Raw genomic sequence first — 17,554 nt, forward strand, 5'->3', positions numbered from 1 at the left:
GAGAGAGCGTGGCGGCTTCAGCTTCAGGAGAGGTGTCGCTCGCTCGCCTGGCAGTGCTGGGTGGAATACGTCGAGCAGGGCAGGACGGCCGCCTGAGCCATAAAAACGGAGCTTACGCGGTAGATCGTCGCTCGCAAAAGGCGACGGCAGCAAAGGCTTAAAGGAGTCTCCCACGGCGGCAGGCCGAGAACCTTGGGACCGCACGGCTGCTGGGTGTCAGTGCCATGCATGCATACTTTAGTTGCCGTTAGGGCTGCATCTCCCCGCAAACCCGCTGGGTCTAGGGGACCGCCCAAGCACTGCGTCCGAGGAGCGTTGTCCAAGACTCGCGCCGACGCCGCTGCTGCTGCTTGGTGCCTGGTGGTGATGATTATCGTCGTTGCTGGTGGTGTTGTTGTTGTTGTTGTGGTTGTTGTTCAGCCCCGTCTGAGCGTCGATATGGCCGTCTTCCCCATGGGCCAAAACAAAGCTCGCCAAGCCCATCACCACTACCTCCACCCGCCTATATGTCTCGACCCCAACAAATCACCCCAGCCTTGCATTTGCAATCTTCTGTCCAGTACTACGCGTGACAGCCACGAAGAAGACCGCAAAAGGATCCCCTATCATGTCCCGTTGTGTATCCACCCTGCCTCATCGTGCAGACGTAGTCTCAAAGCCTGATTCCAGGAACGCCTCTTTCTACGTCACACGCCGATAAGACTCCATCATGTCCGCAATATACCACCACCATCACCAAACACAAAAAAAGAGTCATGGGTGCCTTGGGCAGTCGTGCCATTTCATCTGCCCAAGATCTCTCGAGGCCAGTCATGTGAGTGTCGAGCTGACAAAATGATGTCACTACCGTCTGAGATGGTGCCAGCCCTGGACCCAAATATCTTCCGAGGCTACGGCAATGACGAGCATCATAAGCTCCTCAGCATCGGTGTGAGACATGCTTGGCGATCTGCAGCCCCGTTGAAATCTAGCCGGCCCAGGGCACAGAAACACGTGGTGGTAGTGTGCTCTTCGACTTTGGTCCATCCCGTCTTCCATACGTGATCGGTACCGAGGTTTGTATCAGACTGCCCGTTTAATGCAGGGCAGACGTAAGCACAGCCTTATTCCGAACCCTGAACCAAAAAAACAAACAACTGGACCTTGCATGTGTATACACTTGTTGAACCACTGTATCGGCTTGGACTAGGATAGTGATTGTACATACCGTGTTAGTGGGAATAAGAAAAATAAGGAATAGGACATTCCCATCTACCTACGCTCTTACTGGAAATATGGAAGTGAGGGAGGGTACCCAATCTAGTACCTTTCTTGTCTTGGGTCGTCTTACCAACCCAGTTTTTCACTGGCAGGGCTCTACAAACATGGTGACAGGGCAAGGAGGGCATACATCATAATTATACTATCCATGGGAATACTGCATGGCCAATTCCAATGGCTCTTAAATACAATGAAAAAAAAACTTGGAGACAACCATTTCTCCACCGGTATGCCGCTCAAGATTTACTCTTCTTCGCCTTGGGCTTGGCCGTCTTCTTTCCTTCCTCCTTTTCACTCTTCTCACCATCATTATTATCATCATACGTCTTCCTCTTCCCACCCGCCACTCTCGCCGATCTCCTCGTTCCCTCTACCCTCTCTTTCCCCTTTCCCTTCAACACTTTCGAATCATCTTTCTTTGCCTCAGCACTCTTTGCGTCCTTCTTTGCACTCCCAGTCTTCTTCGCCCCCGTATTAGCCTTTACCTTTGGTTTCTGCGCGCTTGGAGGCGCATCATTTTCATCATCCTTGTTCTTTTCGTCTTGGGTAGACTCTCCCTCTTTCTCTTCTTCTCCATTTCCCTCCTCTTTCTTATCATCATTATCCTTTTCTTCTGCCTTTTTCTTTGCTGGAGACTTCTCTTGTGGCACACCCTTCTTAGGCTCGTTCTTGCTTCCAGCTTCATTCTCATATCCACCTCCTTTCTTCTCATACTCTTTTGCTAATTTGCTGGCCTGTCATTCATATCAGCACTCGAACAAGACCCCCACACCAGCATCTCAATCAAACACCACGAGAGGAATAAGTAAAAAAAACCAACCTTCCACGCACTCCACTCTCCCTTTCCCCCACCATCTTTATTCGTCTCCTGCTTAACTTCCTCCTTGACCTTCTCCCTCAACTTGGGATCCGTCGGTTTACCCTTGGAAGACGGCCTAGCCACACAGTCAGTACAAGAAAAGAACAAGAAAAACAAACCCCCACGCATCCTCGCACAAAAAGGCACACACCCGCTCCATGGCAGCGCAGTTGCACCACCACCACCACCACCACCCCACCAACTTCACCCTCACACCAAAACTCACATACATCTTTTTCAAATCAGCCTCAAATCCCCTTTCCGTCACCGTCCTCAATATTATCTCGAGTATACCTTTCTTCCTTAGAAAATTCCACGCGACGCGTTTGCAAGTATCTCCGTTGTTGTCAATTCCGAAATTTCCAAGACCGAAAAAAATCAAAAAAAATCACAAGTATCCCCTCTAAACCCCAGGGGCACAACCACCTTTTTATTCTAATACTCCCCAACTGCGCGCACGTCCTTCTCACCACCCCTTCCAGCCTTCTCCAAAACTCTAACCCACTCCTATGATGTACCTCTCCCACTCCCGGAAAAAAACCCTTACAAAGATTAAAACAAAAAACAAGGCACTACCAACCCCGTATCCCTGGGACAGCAAGATAAAAACTATGACATCACGACTTTATTTGGGCGTTTTAGCGGGGAGGATGCGTGTATGTGCGTCTTTGCGTCCTCGGAGGGGTGGTTGGGCTAGGGTGGGAGGCTAGAGGGAGGGGGAGGCTGGGCTGGGGTGCATTGGCGTTGGCGTTTGGAGGGGGAGGAGGGGGGAAGGTTGTGTGACGTGAGTAGCGTGTGTGATGGTTAGATTCCTGGGAAGAAAAAAAGACAAAAGATAAGGGTAAATGGTGTTGTTTGTGAGAGGAAAAGAGACTATGTAGGTACGAATTATGAAGAGCTTTGTTTACTAGGAGGGTTTTTTTGCTTATTTCGTATACACACCACTACTACGACTACAACAACACTAACTACACAACCTCCACGGAGAAACTTGGGACAACAAAGAATATGAATACTGTCCACTCACCCCTCAACCACACCTCTACCTCTCATCACTCACTTTCCTAATAGTCCCATACCTGGCCTTCCCCCCATTCCTCTTCTCATCTCGCAGACTCCTCTCCATCTTCTCCTCCTCCCGCTTGAACCTCCTTTCCGCATCTTGGATAATGCTCACAGCCTCATCCATGATATCGCTTCCTACACGCCAGGACCTCAGCACCACGCCTTGCTCACCCAGCACGTGCTCCGCATGAGCCCATCGCTGGCGCCAAAGGATTTCCTTCTTAGTCCCATACTGCTGCTGGTCGCCGCCCGATCCCGCAAATGTACTTCCGGTGCTAGTGCGATTGATACCCTGGCGCGGGGCGGCGGTGGAAAAGGGCTGAGAGGTTTGCGATGAGGTTATTTGTGGGCGCGCGTGGTACGGTATGGAGGGTGCGTGTTGCCATGCCGAAGAGGCTTTGGAGCCCACATACGATGCGGCGTTTGCGGCTGTGTCGCGGTTTCCGCGTCGGGGTGGTGGAGGAGGTGGACCTTTTCGAACACCACTGACTTCTAGAGTTGATGCATTTGAGCTAGGCGCTTCTGTCGATCTCAATGCAGGTAGGTTGTTGTAGACAGACCATAGCTTATCACGAGCCATACCAGCATAGGTTTGCTGGTCTTCTGGTGCCTGGCTCTGATGGGTCAAGGTTGGCTTGGGGCCTACCGGAGGTTTTGGAGGCCCTGATGTGTTTGCGCCTCTAGGGTAATCTTGTTGCTGTGCGAGTGGACTTGACGTGTTGACAGCTGTTGAGGACACTCGAGGCTTTGGCGGCTGTGGTTTTGCGCCAGAGGGAGGCGGTTTGAATGGTGCGGACTCGCTTGCAGGACTTCTCAATGCGACAGGCTTTTTGGGAGGCGGGGGCGCAGACTTCATTGCATTTGACGCAGCTGAGGAAGAATGTCTCTCGTTGTCGGCCCTGGTTTCGGAGTTGAATCTTCTCAGTGCAGGCGACTCATCCACGTCGTCATCCGACGACAGATCTATCAAGTTTGGTGCCGATCTTTGCGAGGAGGGTTTCCTTTCCGGCAACTTTGGCCGTCTATCGTGATCCAGCTCTGGAAAGATTGAACGGGGACGTTTGTCATTCTCCGCATCCATGTCACGTAGTGACGCTGCAATTGCAGCCTTGAGTTCGGGATCGTGCTCCTCGGAAAATGATCGAGCCTTACTTGAGGCGGCCGAGCTGTCTCCACCAGCAGCTTGCGCTGGTGGTGGAGACGTAGAGTGGCTCCCTGAAGAAGGACCCATCGAAGGATCAAAGAATCCTGGGCTGTCTATTGTAGTAACGTCGCGGATGAACACTGCAACTACTCTTCCTGGGTTCTCGAGGACGAAATCAGTGTATACCTCGAGATCAGCCTCGCCACTGTCTCCGATCAAAATAAAGTTGCGTTCTGGAAAGTCCCTAGCAATCTTATCGAGCGTAACCTTCTTTCTCTCAGCAACAGGCTCAAAGATTCCCTGCAGCATACCGCTATATTGCTTCAAATGGAATGACCCTGGTGGCAGCCCAGCCAGCGAAAAGTATTTCGAAATGACAGGATACAGCTGCCAGGGAGAGTTGGAGACATAGTGGAATTTTACCCCCATCTCTGCCATCTTATTGTACCACTCTCTGACGCCGTCAATGGTAAGATCAAGGAGGTCGCGAATGAAAACGTTGCGGAAGATTTCGCGGGCTCCACTACCAATAGCAGAGTGCTTGATTGTATCATCAATGTCGCTTATCACGCTGATACCCTGTGAAGAAGTGACAATCACTTCCTCCGTTGCTGAGAGTCTGTCCGATGCTAGAATGCGTACGTGGGTAGGCACAAAATCCAACGCTGCGCTTATACTAAAGTGTCCTGCAGCATCTGTATATACTGTCCGCTGCTTCGAGATTGTCTCGTTGTAGAAGAAGACACTGATAGGCGTGTTAGCCATAGGTATGGCAAGAAAGTGTCGCAGTCGAGCCATGAGCCGGGCGTTGGCCTCGGCAAGCTCTGCTGGACTCATTTCAGAAGGCTGATTCCAGGAGCCGCGTTTTTGCAAAGGCTTGATACTAGCCTCGCTCCGCATGGAGTCCTGCGATGTCTTGTGGGCCAACTGGTGGACTCTGTCATTGCCCGGTCGCATACTGTTGCCGCTTTCCGTCCGGTACAGCTCAATGTCATCGTTTTGTGGAGCAGGTCTCTCACTGTAGGCACCACGTGCAGCGGCCCTCGCCTCGCTCTCGCCTCTGCGCAGAATTTCCTCAGCTTCTCTAGCAGCAATTGCTTCGTCTCGTTGGGCGTCGCGCATGTGGGTTCTTTCGCGATAGTCATGGCCTTGTGGGCTTGTATCTCGACTGCTCTCAGCAGATGAGCCAGATGTTTGTGCAGGCGCCTGAACACCAACAAGCTGCCGTGCAAGGCCAATGAAAAGCCTCTGTTTCCTAGACATTGGCCCCTTGTGTGGTGAGTATATCCAGCCACGGACATCGACGTCTACCACCGCATTGTCGTCCTCGTAGTTATTCCACTGCTCTTTCCAGAAGTCGGCATCTCCCGTGTTGTTCGATTCGTGTGCATCAATCCCTTGGCCTCCAGCTTCTTGCATTGTCGTTGTTTGTGCTTCTGGCTTCCTCTTGACGTGTCTTCGGGCATAGCTGGGGAATAGAACCATCTCCTCACGTCCGCTCCTGACGACGGCTGCATCGGGAAATCCACCTGGTGTATCATCCTCATAGTCGTATTGTGCCTCTTTGTTGCTCCAGTTCGAGGCATATTGTTGTGTGTATGTCTGCCTAAGCTCGTTGGCCGCCTTGAGATAGCCGGCCAGCTTTCGTCGTCGTGATCCCGGCTCCCGTGCTTCATAGCTCTCTTGGTACGACATTGCGGGCTTGCTCAATGTCTTTTCGCCTGGATTCTTCGCTATCTGCTGTCGCCGTGCCCTTGCTGCATCTTCAAGGTAACCACTGCCAGCCAGGCGTCGGGTGAAGCCTCGCAGCCGCTGCGCAATGCTCGGCTTGCCTCGGAGTCTGAGGGACTGGCGATATACCAGGTATCTGTATATACGTGACTGGGCACGGTGCTTGAGCGAAGGAAATGTCTCGTGGCGGAGTTTGGAGAGATGAACGCGCGCGCGGGCTCGCGTCCGGGGAAAAAGGAAGCGGAGGATGGAGTCGCGGCCGTGGGCAGAGGGCTTACGGCGAAAGGGCAAATTGGGCATCTACCGGCAGCCGACTCAACGGCCGTGACCAGCCTGTATATGTCAAGGTCGGGTTTATACGTGCAGCGCTGCTGGTAACGCGCGCCGCATCTTCTAGGCGTTGCTGCCGCTCCAATTAGAGCACGACGTCATTTGTGGAGGTGCATGGCGATCGCGTGGTTCAGCCCCGTTTACGCAGCCACACCAATATATGCAAAACTCAGGGACGACCGGTGTCTTCTCTATGAGACGTTGCACAAAGGACGATGCCGCTATTCGATGACTGTGGCAAAGACATGGTATATATCACTAGGAATTACATATCATGCCCCACAGAGATTGCTAGTACGGGGCTGCTGGTATATTCTATGGGCTGAGCTTTATCACGGCTTTGCCAGAGCAACATCTATAGCCCGTGTAACATTTGGCACATCCTTCTGCAGCGCAGCCACAATTTCTTTCCACACCCTCATTCTGAGCTCGTTCATCTCAAGGCCTTGCAGACATGGTGGGATTGGTTGGATCTTGTCGCTCTTCCAAAACCTTCCGTGTACCTTCTCCCCCTGCACTGTCCCGCTCAACACCGTATTCGCCCCTACGGGCGGTGTTCGCATAAATAAGAAATAGAACAGAAAAGCTAGAATGTGAATACCCGGGAAGAAATGATCCCGGCCAATATCTGTTTGGACCCAGCCCGGACAAACGCTCGTCACGATTACGTCGCCAGAAGAGATTTCGTCGGCAAGCTTCGTGGCGGCGTACATGAGGAAGGCTTTGGAGAAGCTATACTGGCTTTGCGCTTTGCGATGCTCTCGCTTGTTGTAATGATCGAGCACGCTGGGTTCCTGGCGGACTTCTGGTGGAACTACAGCTTTCTGGTGGAGACCGGAATTGACAAACTCAAGAACTGGAATCCTACTCGTGTACTGCTTTGATTGTTTTAGCTTAGGCAGAAGCAGGATAGCCAAGAGTGTCGTAGAGAGAGTATTGGTTTGTATATCCTCTTCCCAGCCATATTGCGACTGGTGGTAATCGACCCGCCAAACGCCAGCATTCAGGATAACTATGTCGAGGTGCTCAAGATCGTTTGCACGATTCGCAAAGGCTTCCACACTGTCATACGACATCATGTCGAGTTTCCAGACCTCGAATTGACCCTTCCGCCCAAGCTGAGCTTCTAAATCAGCCCGGGTTAATTCTCCCTTTGCTAAATCTCGTGCTCCAATGATCACCTTGGCCGCCCCCAGTCTCGCAAACTTGAAAACTGCCTCTTTACCGATGCCAGATGTCGCACCAGTGACAATGATGTTTCTCCCAGAATAGTCCTCGTGCACCTCTTTTGGTGAGTTAAGCCATTTTTCCTTAAATACGTTGATCATGGCAGCCATGGTTGATACGGATGGAAGAGCTGCAAGTGCAAGCCGTCAGGATACGTGACTGGATATGCAATTGCAGTGGATATGCGAGAAACAGAGGGTGAAAAAGAAAAGAATAGCATACACTTGATTGAAGCTCTGCCGTCAATGACGCGGCGTTACTCGGCTCCGATTCGTCCGCTATGACCTGGTACAGTCCTGGTCTCGACCGGGCCATAGTGGTGGTTAGACGAACAATGAAGGAGTATCACGATTGAACAGCTGAAGATGCGGCCAAATGCTCACTATTCCGTCTTATTCAAAATTTGGCTCTTTTGGGATAGTACATTAAACTTTATTGATGGTCAATTGTGAGTTGGATTGGAGCATGAGTAGCGAGAGGCGTTCTTCTTGTTCTGTTGAGTGTATTAGTACGTTGATCTACAGGACGATCAGCGAGTATGTAGAAAACAAAAGAAGAAGACACAGAAGCCAGTTGTGTGCAGAAAGACAGACGACTCGAGCAGCAAGAGTTGCATCTCCTGGTGCGATGACTAGCGCGGGCTTGGCATACGCGAACCGTTGGCGATTTCGGGCATCCTCAACTACGTAAACAGCCAAGGTGAGAGCACACAAAGCAACATTACAACACCTCGCCATGATAGCGCCCTACCAATCGCCCACTCGCAGCCGCTAAGCAAAAGACTACAAAAACAATACCACCTTTGCTGCAATTGAGCAATCTTCTCCCCCGCCATGGCCTTCAACAACCAACAGCAGCCGCCCAGAGGCCCCGCGGCCGCTGGAGGTAACCCGGACTTCAACGCCATGCTCCAGCGCTCCATGCAGGCGCCGGGCAGCCAACTGCAGCCGCAAATCTCTGAGCTTCCTCGCGGGCCGTCGCCAGGTATGGGTGAGGTTGATCCGCCCTCGAAATGTCGCATGGCGCAATACTAATGCAACTACCGCAGGCTACGAGGGCGTATACAGTGCCACACCACCACCCCAGCTGTCGCAGCAACAACAACCACATGGACCCAACGTGCTCGGTGGAGCGCGTGGCGGTCTTCCGCAGCCGATACTCCCCGTCGACCTACCACCGCAGGCCTTCTTGACGTCAGCCATGCTGCTAGACATGGTGGACAGTACGCGCACACTTTTGTATGGCGTACTCTGGAACAGCACGTTGACACTGTACAGAGAAGGTTGATGTATTGCTCCGCGACGAGAAAGAGTACATTGGCATCCTACGTTCCTACGACCAATTCGGTATGTCTGCGTGTGCCAGCCTGCTGCTTTCCAGACCCATGTCAGCTAATCATGCACGTAGCAAACCTTGTTCTCACAGAATGCTACGAGCGAATAGCAGCACGCAACCCCGACGCAACACCTTCCTCTGACCCCTCGGTCCCCCGATGGCTGATAAACGATGTCAAGCTCCCCGGCGTCATGACTGTACGAGGCGAGAATGTCACCATATGTGCGACTGTTGACCTCGACCGGGAAGAGCATCCCAGGGGCGCCAAGTTCGCAGAAGAGGATCAAGTGAGGGCGTTGGCAGCGTCACAAAAAGCAGAGAGGAAGGAGATAGACTCACGGCGAGCAAAAGCCCTAAGGCAAGCAGGCATTGAGCCCGGGTTCGGTATGCAAGGATGATCAGTAGGGTTGAGTCTTGTAAGCATAAAAAAAGGGAAGGGAAAAAACATGTCGATTATGAAATGGATAAGTGGTAGGCTCAAGAGCCCTGGATAGCTACGTTGGCTGGTTACGATATCAATGATACCAGGACGCCATGTCCACCTGCGATGAAGCAACACTCCTGATTTCTTGGCTCCGCTATTGAGGCATTTCAGGCATAAAAACACTGTCTCCACATGGCCATAATAGTATTTGTTTATGTTCAAATAGCGGAGCTCTATGAGTGAACCTTGTCTTGAACATGTGACGTAATGTGATTGGCGCACACCGCATCAAATATGGATCTGCTGATTTGCAGTAGTCTCTAGTGGTGATCAAGAGAGGAACATAGAAAAACAAACTATACTCGTCTTCCCCAGACGGCGTCGGAAAGCGGGGTTGAGTTTGGCAGTGTGCTATACGTGATCAGGGTCTGAGCAACGCCCACCTTTTCCCAGCTTCCACGCCTTTCCATACGAACCTGGTATAGCTATTATGTATGGTTGTGAGCATGGAAAGCATTGAGTAAGCGCTTTCACAGCACGGGTGGAGGCTTATCAAGCTAATCGACACCGACTTTTGGTAACCGTAGCAGGTATCAGCAAGCTCCCCAACGCGACACCCACGGCTAGGTGGTTATAGAAGTCAGACCGGCATGCCTCCTTGTGTAACCTCAGTTCTCATCGAAGCGGAGCGGGTATCGCGTCTCGAGTGGGATATGTAGCGGGGGTGGTGGGAAGCGAGTAAGCGCCTATGGTGAATTGTTTTTGTGTAGAGAGGTACAGGGTCCGTTCCGTAGCCGGTTCACCATGCGGTCCGTCGCAGAGTGAGTCTGGAGAGATATAAGGTCGGGGCGGCGGATTGCGTCGCGTTACCCAAGGCGCCTGGCTTAGCATTCTATGCAAGTTGGCGGCTTCTACTTACTGTCAAGTGCTGGTAAGTTTCATTCCACTAATGCACGTAATTGCCGCTTCCGAGCAACGACACCCGTCGGGCAGCTGCATCGAATCCTGTCAAAGCGCTCAATGATGTCTGTATGCTATCAGCAGGCATTGTGTGAACTTACACAATGAATATTGTTGGATATCGCACAGCATGGGAGCATGTCGTCGCGGTCGACTTGCTGGGGAGCAGCAGCTATGACCATACGGCTTCAAGCCATCTCCCCAAGCCCTGGGTGGCGGCTCAAGAGAGTGAGAGACCATGAACAGTTTCTCTTATCCCGTCAAAAGCTATTGAGCAGCTTCGATACGCCTGGTACAGTCGAGGCAAGGCTATCTTGCCTTATTGGGCTTCTCCAAGAGTGTAGAAACGGTGTCGGCGGACGGCGGAGGTCACATCCGAGGCGACGCGTGCTTGGGGACGAGCGGTTTGAGAGTTTATTAAGGCTCCGTGCAAGCAAGACTGATGAAAAGCTGGATGAGTTTGGAGTGTACGATGCAGATAAGCCGAACAGCACATGATGACATGGTCGGCAGCGGCGCCCGGGACACTTGCTACATTCCAACTGACCTCGCATGACGGCAAAATACAAAGGACGCGTTGGATTTGGGTGAGCAGGACGCATGCAATGCATCTGTCGAAGGAGGCTGCGACGTACAAGAGTTTGATATCAGAGGGTGCGGGTGTGGCAGCCGTAACGACATGGATGAGGGGAGTACTAATTGCTAGGGTACCATACTTTCGAGGAAGGCGCGCTGGACTGGTCCTTCTTCTTCACCACCATTCTTTCGTCACTCTACTTTTACCATCAGCTTTTTATCTTGCCCATCAGTTTGCGGAGTACCAAGGCGTTGTTGAGCCATCTCCATCGCCACCCATGTTTGCATAGGCAGACACGCATCTCCATCCTCCAGCCCGAACAGCCCTACCCGACCCTTTGCAACAACAAACCGACGGAAGCCATTCGACACGAGTCTCCATTGATTCTTGCAGGCTCCAGGCTTTGATTAGGAGATAAAATGAGGCTTCCGGTTTACACTATCGTTGGGCCTACCGATCAGGCATTGGGCAATTGCTCGACTTGACGGATTTTTTTTGGACGTGCTAACACGTTCGGCGAACTCAACTGGCGGGAGTGACCTCCCAACTTCTTAGCGGACGACTGAGTCACAACGAATGAGCCGTTCGATATGTTGCCTCACTCTGCGTCGTGGAAAATTGCGCGGCCTACACACGCACACCACTCCCATGTTGTCCGTAGCCCTTGACTTACGAACACGCCAGCCTAGCACGAGCCTGGGACAGAAAAAAAAGACATGTCCATCTGTCAGCAATGAGAGAAGGTTGTAAGGAGACAACACGGAAAATGAAATCAAGGGCAAAATTGAGAAATGTACGAGACACAGCTTTGCACCGCGATTATTCCGACTCTTTCTATATTTGACCAGAGACACGACGCACTAAGACAGACCGCTACCATGCCAAGCGACAGTTGCATGTCGTGCATCAATCAACTACGGATAGCCATCATGAGAGGATTGAGAATCGTGGGAAAGCGTAGGCACACGAAGAAAGCGAGACATGTTGAAAGTATGCAAGAGTTGGGCCTAAAAGCGCAAACCCTGAGCACTGCCTCGGCTACGTACCAAGACTTTACCACTCAGCAAGACGTCTGTCCCGCTCGGCGCAGCTGTTTCCAATTGTGCGGCTGTTCAAGGCCCTGTTGGCTGGATATCTATAACCCCTGGGGCTTGTCGGAGCCTGGTGCGACGGCCTCACCAAGAGTATCTCTGCAAAATTCATGACAATTCGTCTCCTCTTGGGGCGCTCATCCGGGCTGGCCCGTTCGCTTTGTTCCCATCGGGCCACGTTGCTCCTGGGCTCAGGCTTGGATACCAAGCAGTCGAAAGTTCCGTTGTCGACCATTGAACACGCACTGTAAAAGACAGGATTCCTTCGGGGCTGCACAGGTTCTAAACATCTCGTATTGGATCGTATGGGCGAGTCTCGCTTGGCGAATACTCGGTTCGCTGTGGGCTCGAAGACTTTACGCTACCGTCTGAAGGTGCTTGGGCAGTGTGGACATGTATTGGCGAACCCGATCCTGACCCTGAACTCGTACCTGGTATTCCTTGTAGCATGCTGCCTGCTTCTGTGCAGTCGTCGAGGTCAGCTAGAGTACGGTTGGACAGAGTTTGCCTACCTGCCCGCCAGGCCACGTCTATAGGGAGAGTTGCGATTGCACGTACCGTACTTGCGTTGAATATCCCGGAGGAGTTGCGACACGCGCCACTTCAAAATAATCATCTCGACTGGCGGAATACCTTCAGCACTTAGTCGGGCATTGATCCTCTCCAGCATCTGTTCCTTTTCGTTGGCGGGGATGAGGATCCATCTTTTCCAGTCTGGATGCGCCTCAGCAAGCTGCCTCGCCTCGTCTTTTGTTATAAACTAGCAATATTAGCCCGGCTTACCCTTGCGACCAGAGCATACTCACGTAAAAACGGTCCCATTGCTCCTGGCTGTGGTTTGCAGCTGTTCGGGCCTCCTGGACCGTCGCATTTATCCGAATGCTCATAGTGACAGTATGGCCTGGGACAACGACGCCCAAAGCAATGCCAGCCAGTCTCTGGATTCACGGAAAGCAAGAGAAGCAGGAGATTTGAGGGCACCGCGGTTCACCCCCCGCTTCGTTCTAGCCTTGGCAGGACTTTGTTTTTGGAGAGGCTGAGGTGAGGAACTGTGACAGTGCTCGCAGGGCTCGGGCCAGAGAGAGTGTCGGAATCGGCGGTGGCTGAAATGCTTGTGCGTCATATCAACTGGCATCATTGGCAGGCAGCAGATTCAGGTAGGAACGGCAATTTCTCATGCCTTATTCCTTTTCTACCTCGTCATGCAAGAAGTGGCTTCTCGTGCAATATTGACCTGGTGGTGAGGCTTCGGACACAACCAGACCAGCTCCCGCCATCGAAATTGATGCCGTACGCCCACCACTTGAATGCCCAAGCACGGACATTCGGTAGCGTTCGGCAACACGATTGCTCAGTAGTTTCAAACTCGAGGGCGATTGCTATTCTGTTTGCGGCTGGTCATCACAGTCAGGAGTGGCACAAATACAACGCACGCCATCTTCTTCGAGCCGCATACAGCCCAAAGCAACCGATCCCGCACGGCCATGTCTGACCAACAAGGAGGCCATCCAGGAGGTGCCAGCATCCTTGTCCGCGAGCGCCCTCCGCCGCTGCCGAGCGCGGAAAATTCGATACTGTATGCGTTCGGCCGCTACCTGGTCGATCAACCGTGTGCGCGGACCCGGGGTCAGACTTGGAAGTCTAGGTCACATTTCCGGCCCTAACCGGCCCGAGCCTCAACGTGCAGCACGTCCCAGGGCCATCCTGGAGAAAAAGAATTCAGTGCGTCACAGACGACTATTGTGGTTGGAGTGCTCACTATCCAAGTTTCCCTGGACCATGTCCCCGAATCTAACTCTGAAACGTACCCTGGAGTGACGGCCTCCGGGCTCCGTCTAGTACCACCTCACGCTTCCTTTCATGGCCAGCACCAGGGCGATGCTGTGGGGGCATAGCCGGCACGGCAACTTACACCGCGCGCTTTTGGCCTGTTTCACGCGCCAAATGCGCCACGACTCGCGTGGGTCTAGCACAGGCACAGGTAATCCCAGACTCGTGGTCATCGTCGTCACACTGTTGCCAGTACTCTGGAGGCGCCACGCGACAGCACTAGACTCAGATCTTTGACATTTATGCAATGCTACACAGACGTCAGCGCTGCCACGCACAACCAAGGCGCGCGTTGTACAGCATACGACTGCGTGCGCGATGTCCAGCAAATCGACGTGGACTGCATCATCGAGCGTGGGATTTCCTATATGGTCCATTCCGGATTGGCGCCGTCCTACGTATGCCCAAAACATCGTGAGCGCCGAACGTCTGTCCGACCATTGAACCAACTTCTCACGTCCATTTTTCACCGCTAATCTCATGGCTGACATTTCCCTGCGTGGCACACATGACCCCCACACCACCACGGCGCTCTGTTGGCCGTATATAACTGCCGTCATACTGCGAGCAATCTGAGGAAATGGGTTGAGTAATGTTCCTCGAGCCTCGTAAAAGCAATGACATTAAAGGAATAACGGGGATATGGGTTCCCCCGAGGGCCGGCACATACCCGCTCTTGTGGAGATGAAAGGACCAGGATCGACTGTTCATTACCCCTTGTCCTGGTGCCCGATACGAAAACGTCGCGACACAGCCACAGCTCACGGTTCCTAGACACTAGTGATTGGTGTCACATTGGAGTCTTCTATACTTTCTTCTTCGAATATTACAAGGAACTTTTGGTACCTGCACCCGCATCTCCACTTTGGCGTGCATGCAGACGTTGACTGCAAGTGCGTTGCTGCAGCCTTATGTACTCGGAAAAGAGAGCGCCTTGAAGCAGACGGGCGCATACACTTCTTTTTCAAGCTCCTTCTTACTGGCCTTCACCTGGAGTTCTTCCCATTGCAACAAGCCGATTCGTGCTCGTTGCGCGCATCCTTGCCAGCGCCAGATTCGGATTACGCGGCATTTGGTTATGACCATTTTTCTGGGTGGTGTGCTTGATCGTTTAGGACTTTCTTTTTTTCGTGGCTATCATCACACTCATTTTGTTATCACGACGCATAATCTCAAACGAAAACACTGCTCCGACCACTCCAAAGGCAAAGATCCTTAGGAAAGGTAATATACTCTCCATACGATACACAGTCGTACTCACAAACCTCTTTTCACAATGTGATTTTGTCGCAAGGCTGAGATACCACACTCAAACAGGTGTACCAGACACATTGGGAGTTTTTGTTCCGACAGCCACACCATTCCAATTTGCGAGGATGCTTAGTTCTAACCACATAGAACCTATCTTTGCCATATATAGTCGACTAGTCAATGTACGAAAAACTTACCGTGTACGGAACGGGAACTAAAGCCTGCGTCCAAAGCCGGTCAGCACTCAGAAAAGACAAGAGCTATTGCAACCAGGGTGACCGCTGATCTGTGACTAATCGGGTTGACAGGCATTACTGTTTGAGAATGTCGATGTGGAATTCACAGAATAGTTCGAGCGCTCATGTCAGGCTAACACGGTTGCGGAAAACCAGACCGTAGTCGTTTCAGCCAATACATATCACTAAACGAGTCGCGTCTATTGTGTTATATTTATGGTACGAACCTTGCTCGTTGTTATCAGCAGTCTGAAACTGGTCGTCTTGTTAACGACTAGGGCTCCAATCTATTTACTGTGCTCGGGTGTGATCTCCGGACTTGCAGCAAGGATTCTTAACCGCGGTGAAATTTAACACTTTCGTTTTCACGTGTATACTTGGCAATACTCGACTTCCACAACGGTAAGTCTCTAATGCACCAATTATTGGTATTATAGTATAACTGGGCTACTATATGACGCCACAACTTGTAGAACTTGTTCTACTCCATGTAAAAGAAGCATATGATATGATCTCATTCGAAGTGGGGCATGCGATACTGCCGTGTGCCGAGTACTTATTGATGAAGTTGGTAAAATGCAACATGTTTCTCTCTTTAAAGAGAATATACTGCACAAGCTCAGAGAGCAAACACTGGACTTGTAATCATGAAACTGCTTCCAATACTCTGTTTGAGCGCAACTGCTGCTGCACTGCCGGCATCAGTTGATGTTTCTGCCCGAGCATCCATTTCAAAGGTTGACGGCCTGAAGTTCAACATCGATGGCACAACCAAATACTACGCTGGTACAAACTCGTACTGGATGCCCTTTTTAACCAACGACACCGACGTTGACATCATCATGAGCCACCTCGCCGCCTCCGGGACCAAGATCCTCAGAGTATGGGGCTTCAACGACGTAGAAGGCGAGCCTGATCCCTCCAGCGTCTACTTTCAATCCTTCTCCGGCTCCACCGCCACCATCAACACGGGCGCAAACGGCCTCCAACGCCTCGACGCTGTCGTCGCCTCCGCCTCAACCTACGGCATAAAACTAATCATCCCCTTTGTAAACAATTGGCAAGACTACGGTGGCATGCACGCCTACTTCCGTGCCTGCGACGTCCTCATCCACGCGCAGTGGTACACTAAGGCTGAATGCCAGGCCATGTATCAGGCCTACATCGCCGCCGTCATATCGCGGTACCGCGACTCACCTGCGATTTTCGCATGGGAACTCGCCAACGAGCCGCGATGCAGGCTGTGTCCTACGTCCATACTTACAAACTGGATCAGGCAAACAAGCGATTACGTTCGCTCGCTAGACCCCGAACACATGATCACTGTAGGCGATGAAGGATTCGGACTTGAAGGCGGTCCGTGGTTCCAGTATCCATACTGGTATATTGAAGGCATAGACTGGGCTGCTAATCTTGCTCTGCCGAATATTTCGTTTGGCACGTTCCATCTGTATCCCGAGCATTGGCTTGTCGGCGGCTCGTTTGGCGACGAGTGGATCACGTCGCATGCAGAGATTTGTGCACGGATTGGGAAACCGTGTTTGCTGGAGGAATACGGGGTTTCGAAGAGGGAAGAACAGTGTGCAGTGGAAGGGGCATGGCAAGAGACTAGTTTAGGGCTCGGGGGAAGTGGTATGGCGGGAGATTTGTTTTGGCAGCTAGGAGATACGGTGGTGAGTTCGGGGGAGGCGACGCATGATGATGGGTTTACGGTATACTACGGGAGTGAGCAGTGGAAATGTTTAGTTGACGAACACGTTGAATCTATTGGGTGAGAATAGGAGCATGGTGGGCCCCTCTTATTTCTCACATGAAGGTACAGTAAGAAGACGCGCAGTCATTATCCTAATTCATTTCGCGCGCGAGACTCTTATGCGCAGTAATATTTAAGGTCCCAATTACTATATGTTTTTTCTTCGGAGAAAGTACGAATACGCCTATCTGCGCCTACTACTAGCTGGAGTCGCCTTCCACTCAGAACGATAATAGGTCGCGCCTTTTTCTGACGTCAAGCCCGCTAAAAGGAGGGGCTCTGTGGCACTGACCACCAATATTCTCAGCTTAATGTACTACCACACGACTACGCCACATCGATTGCTGTAAGCAAGGGATTCAACTGTGCCCCCCCCACGAACCAACACCCTTCATTTCCGCTTACAAGTACCTCTGCACAGCCTGGCCCACTGGGTCTTTTGTTTGCCCCGTTCACTCGGTGCACGTAGCAAATTCCCAAA

General features: G+C 51.9%; 5 protein-coding genes across 5 annotated transcripts; 3 read left to right on the top strand and 2 right to left on the bottom strand.

The window, feature by feature from the left end:
- Window positions 1-1,496: 1,496 nt before the first annotated feature.
- On the bottom strand, window positions 1,497-7,717 carry COCVIDRAFT_95703 (hypothetical protein; the record flags this gene model as incomplete). Its single annotated transcript, XM_014702465.1, has 4 exons — window positions 1,497-1,994; window positions 2,081-2,195; window positions 3,268-6,359; window positions 6,743-7,717. The coding sequence occupies 4 exons, from the start codon at window positions 7,715-7,717 to the stop codon at window positions 1,497-1,499; spliced, it is 4,680 nt and encodes a 1,559-aa protein (XP_014557951.1).
- Window positions 7,718-8,449: 732 nt separating this feature from the next.
- Window positions 8,450-9,349, top strand: COCVIDRAFT_95838 (hypothetical protein; the record flags this gene model as incomplete). Its single annotated transcript, XM_014702466.1, has 4 exons — window positions 8,450-8,606; window positions 8,665-8,838; window positions 8,894-8,962; window positions 9,024-9,349. The coding sequence occupies 4 exons, from the start codon at window positions 8,450-8,452 to the stop codon at window positions 9,347-9,349; spliced, it is 726 nt and encodes a 241-aa protein (XP_014557952.1).
- A 2,936-nt stretch (window positions 9,350-12,285) lies between these two features.
- On the bottom strand, window positions 12,286-12,890 carry COCVIDRAFT_95559 (hypothetical protein; the record flags this gene model as incomplete). The annotated part of the gene is made up of 3 exons (XM_014702467.1): window positions 12,286-12,485; window positions 12,562-12,763; window positions 12,810-12,890. The coding sequence occupies 3 exons, from the start codon at window positions 12,888-12,890 to the stop codon at window positions 12,286-12,288; spliced, it is 483 nt and encodes a 160-aa protein (XP_014557953.1).
- Window positions 12,891-13,581: 691 nt separating this feature from the next.
- COCVIDRAFT_36573 (hypothetical protein) lies at window positions 13,582-14,056 on the top strand (the record flags this gene model as incomplete). The annotated part of the gene is made up of 3 exons (XM_014702468.1): window positions 13,582-13,693; window positions 13,756-13,886; window positions 13,979-14,056. The coding sequence occupies 3 exons, from the start codon at window positions 13,582-13,584 to the stop codon at window positions 14,054-14,056; spliced, it is 321 nt and encodes a 106-aa protein (XP_014557954.1).
- A 1,911-nt stretch (window positions 14,057-15,967) lies between these two features.
- COCVIDRAFT_95555 (glycoside hydrolase family 5 protein) lies at window positions 15,968-17,095 on the top strand (the record flags this gene model as incomplete). Its single annotated transcript, XM_014702469.1, has 1 exon — window positions 15,968-17,095. One exon carries the CDS (start codon window positions 15,968-15,970, stop codon window positions 17,093-17,095), a length of 1,128 nt encoding a protein of 375 aa, XP_014557955.1.
- Window positions 17,096-17,554: the final 459 nt, after the last annotated feature.

Source organism: Bipolaris victoriae (genome assembly GCF_000527765.1).
Source record: "Bipolaris victoriae FI3 unplaced genomic scaffold scaffold_30, whole genome shotgun sequence".
Taxonomy (NCBI): Eukaryota; Fungi; Ascomycota; class Dothideomycetes; order Pleosporales; family Pleosporaceae; genus Bipolaris; species Bipolaris victoriae.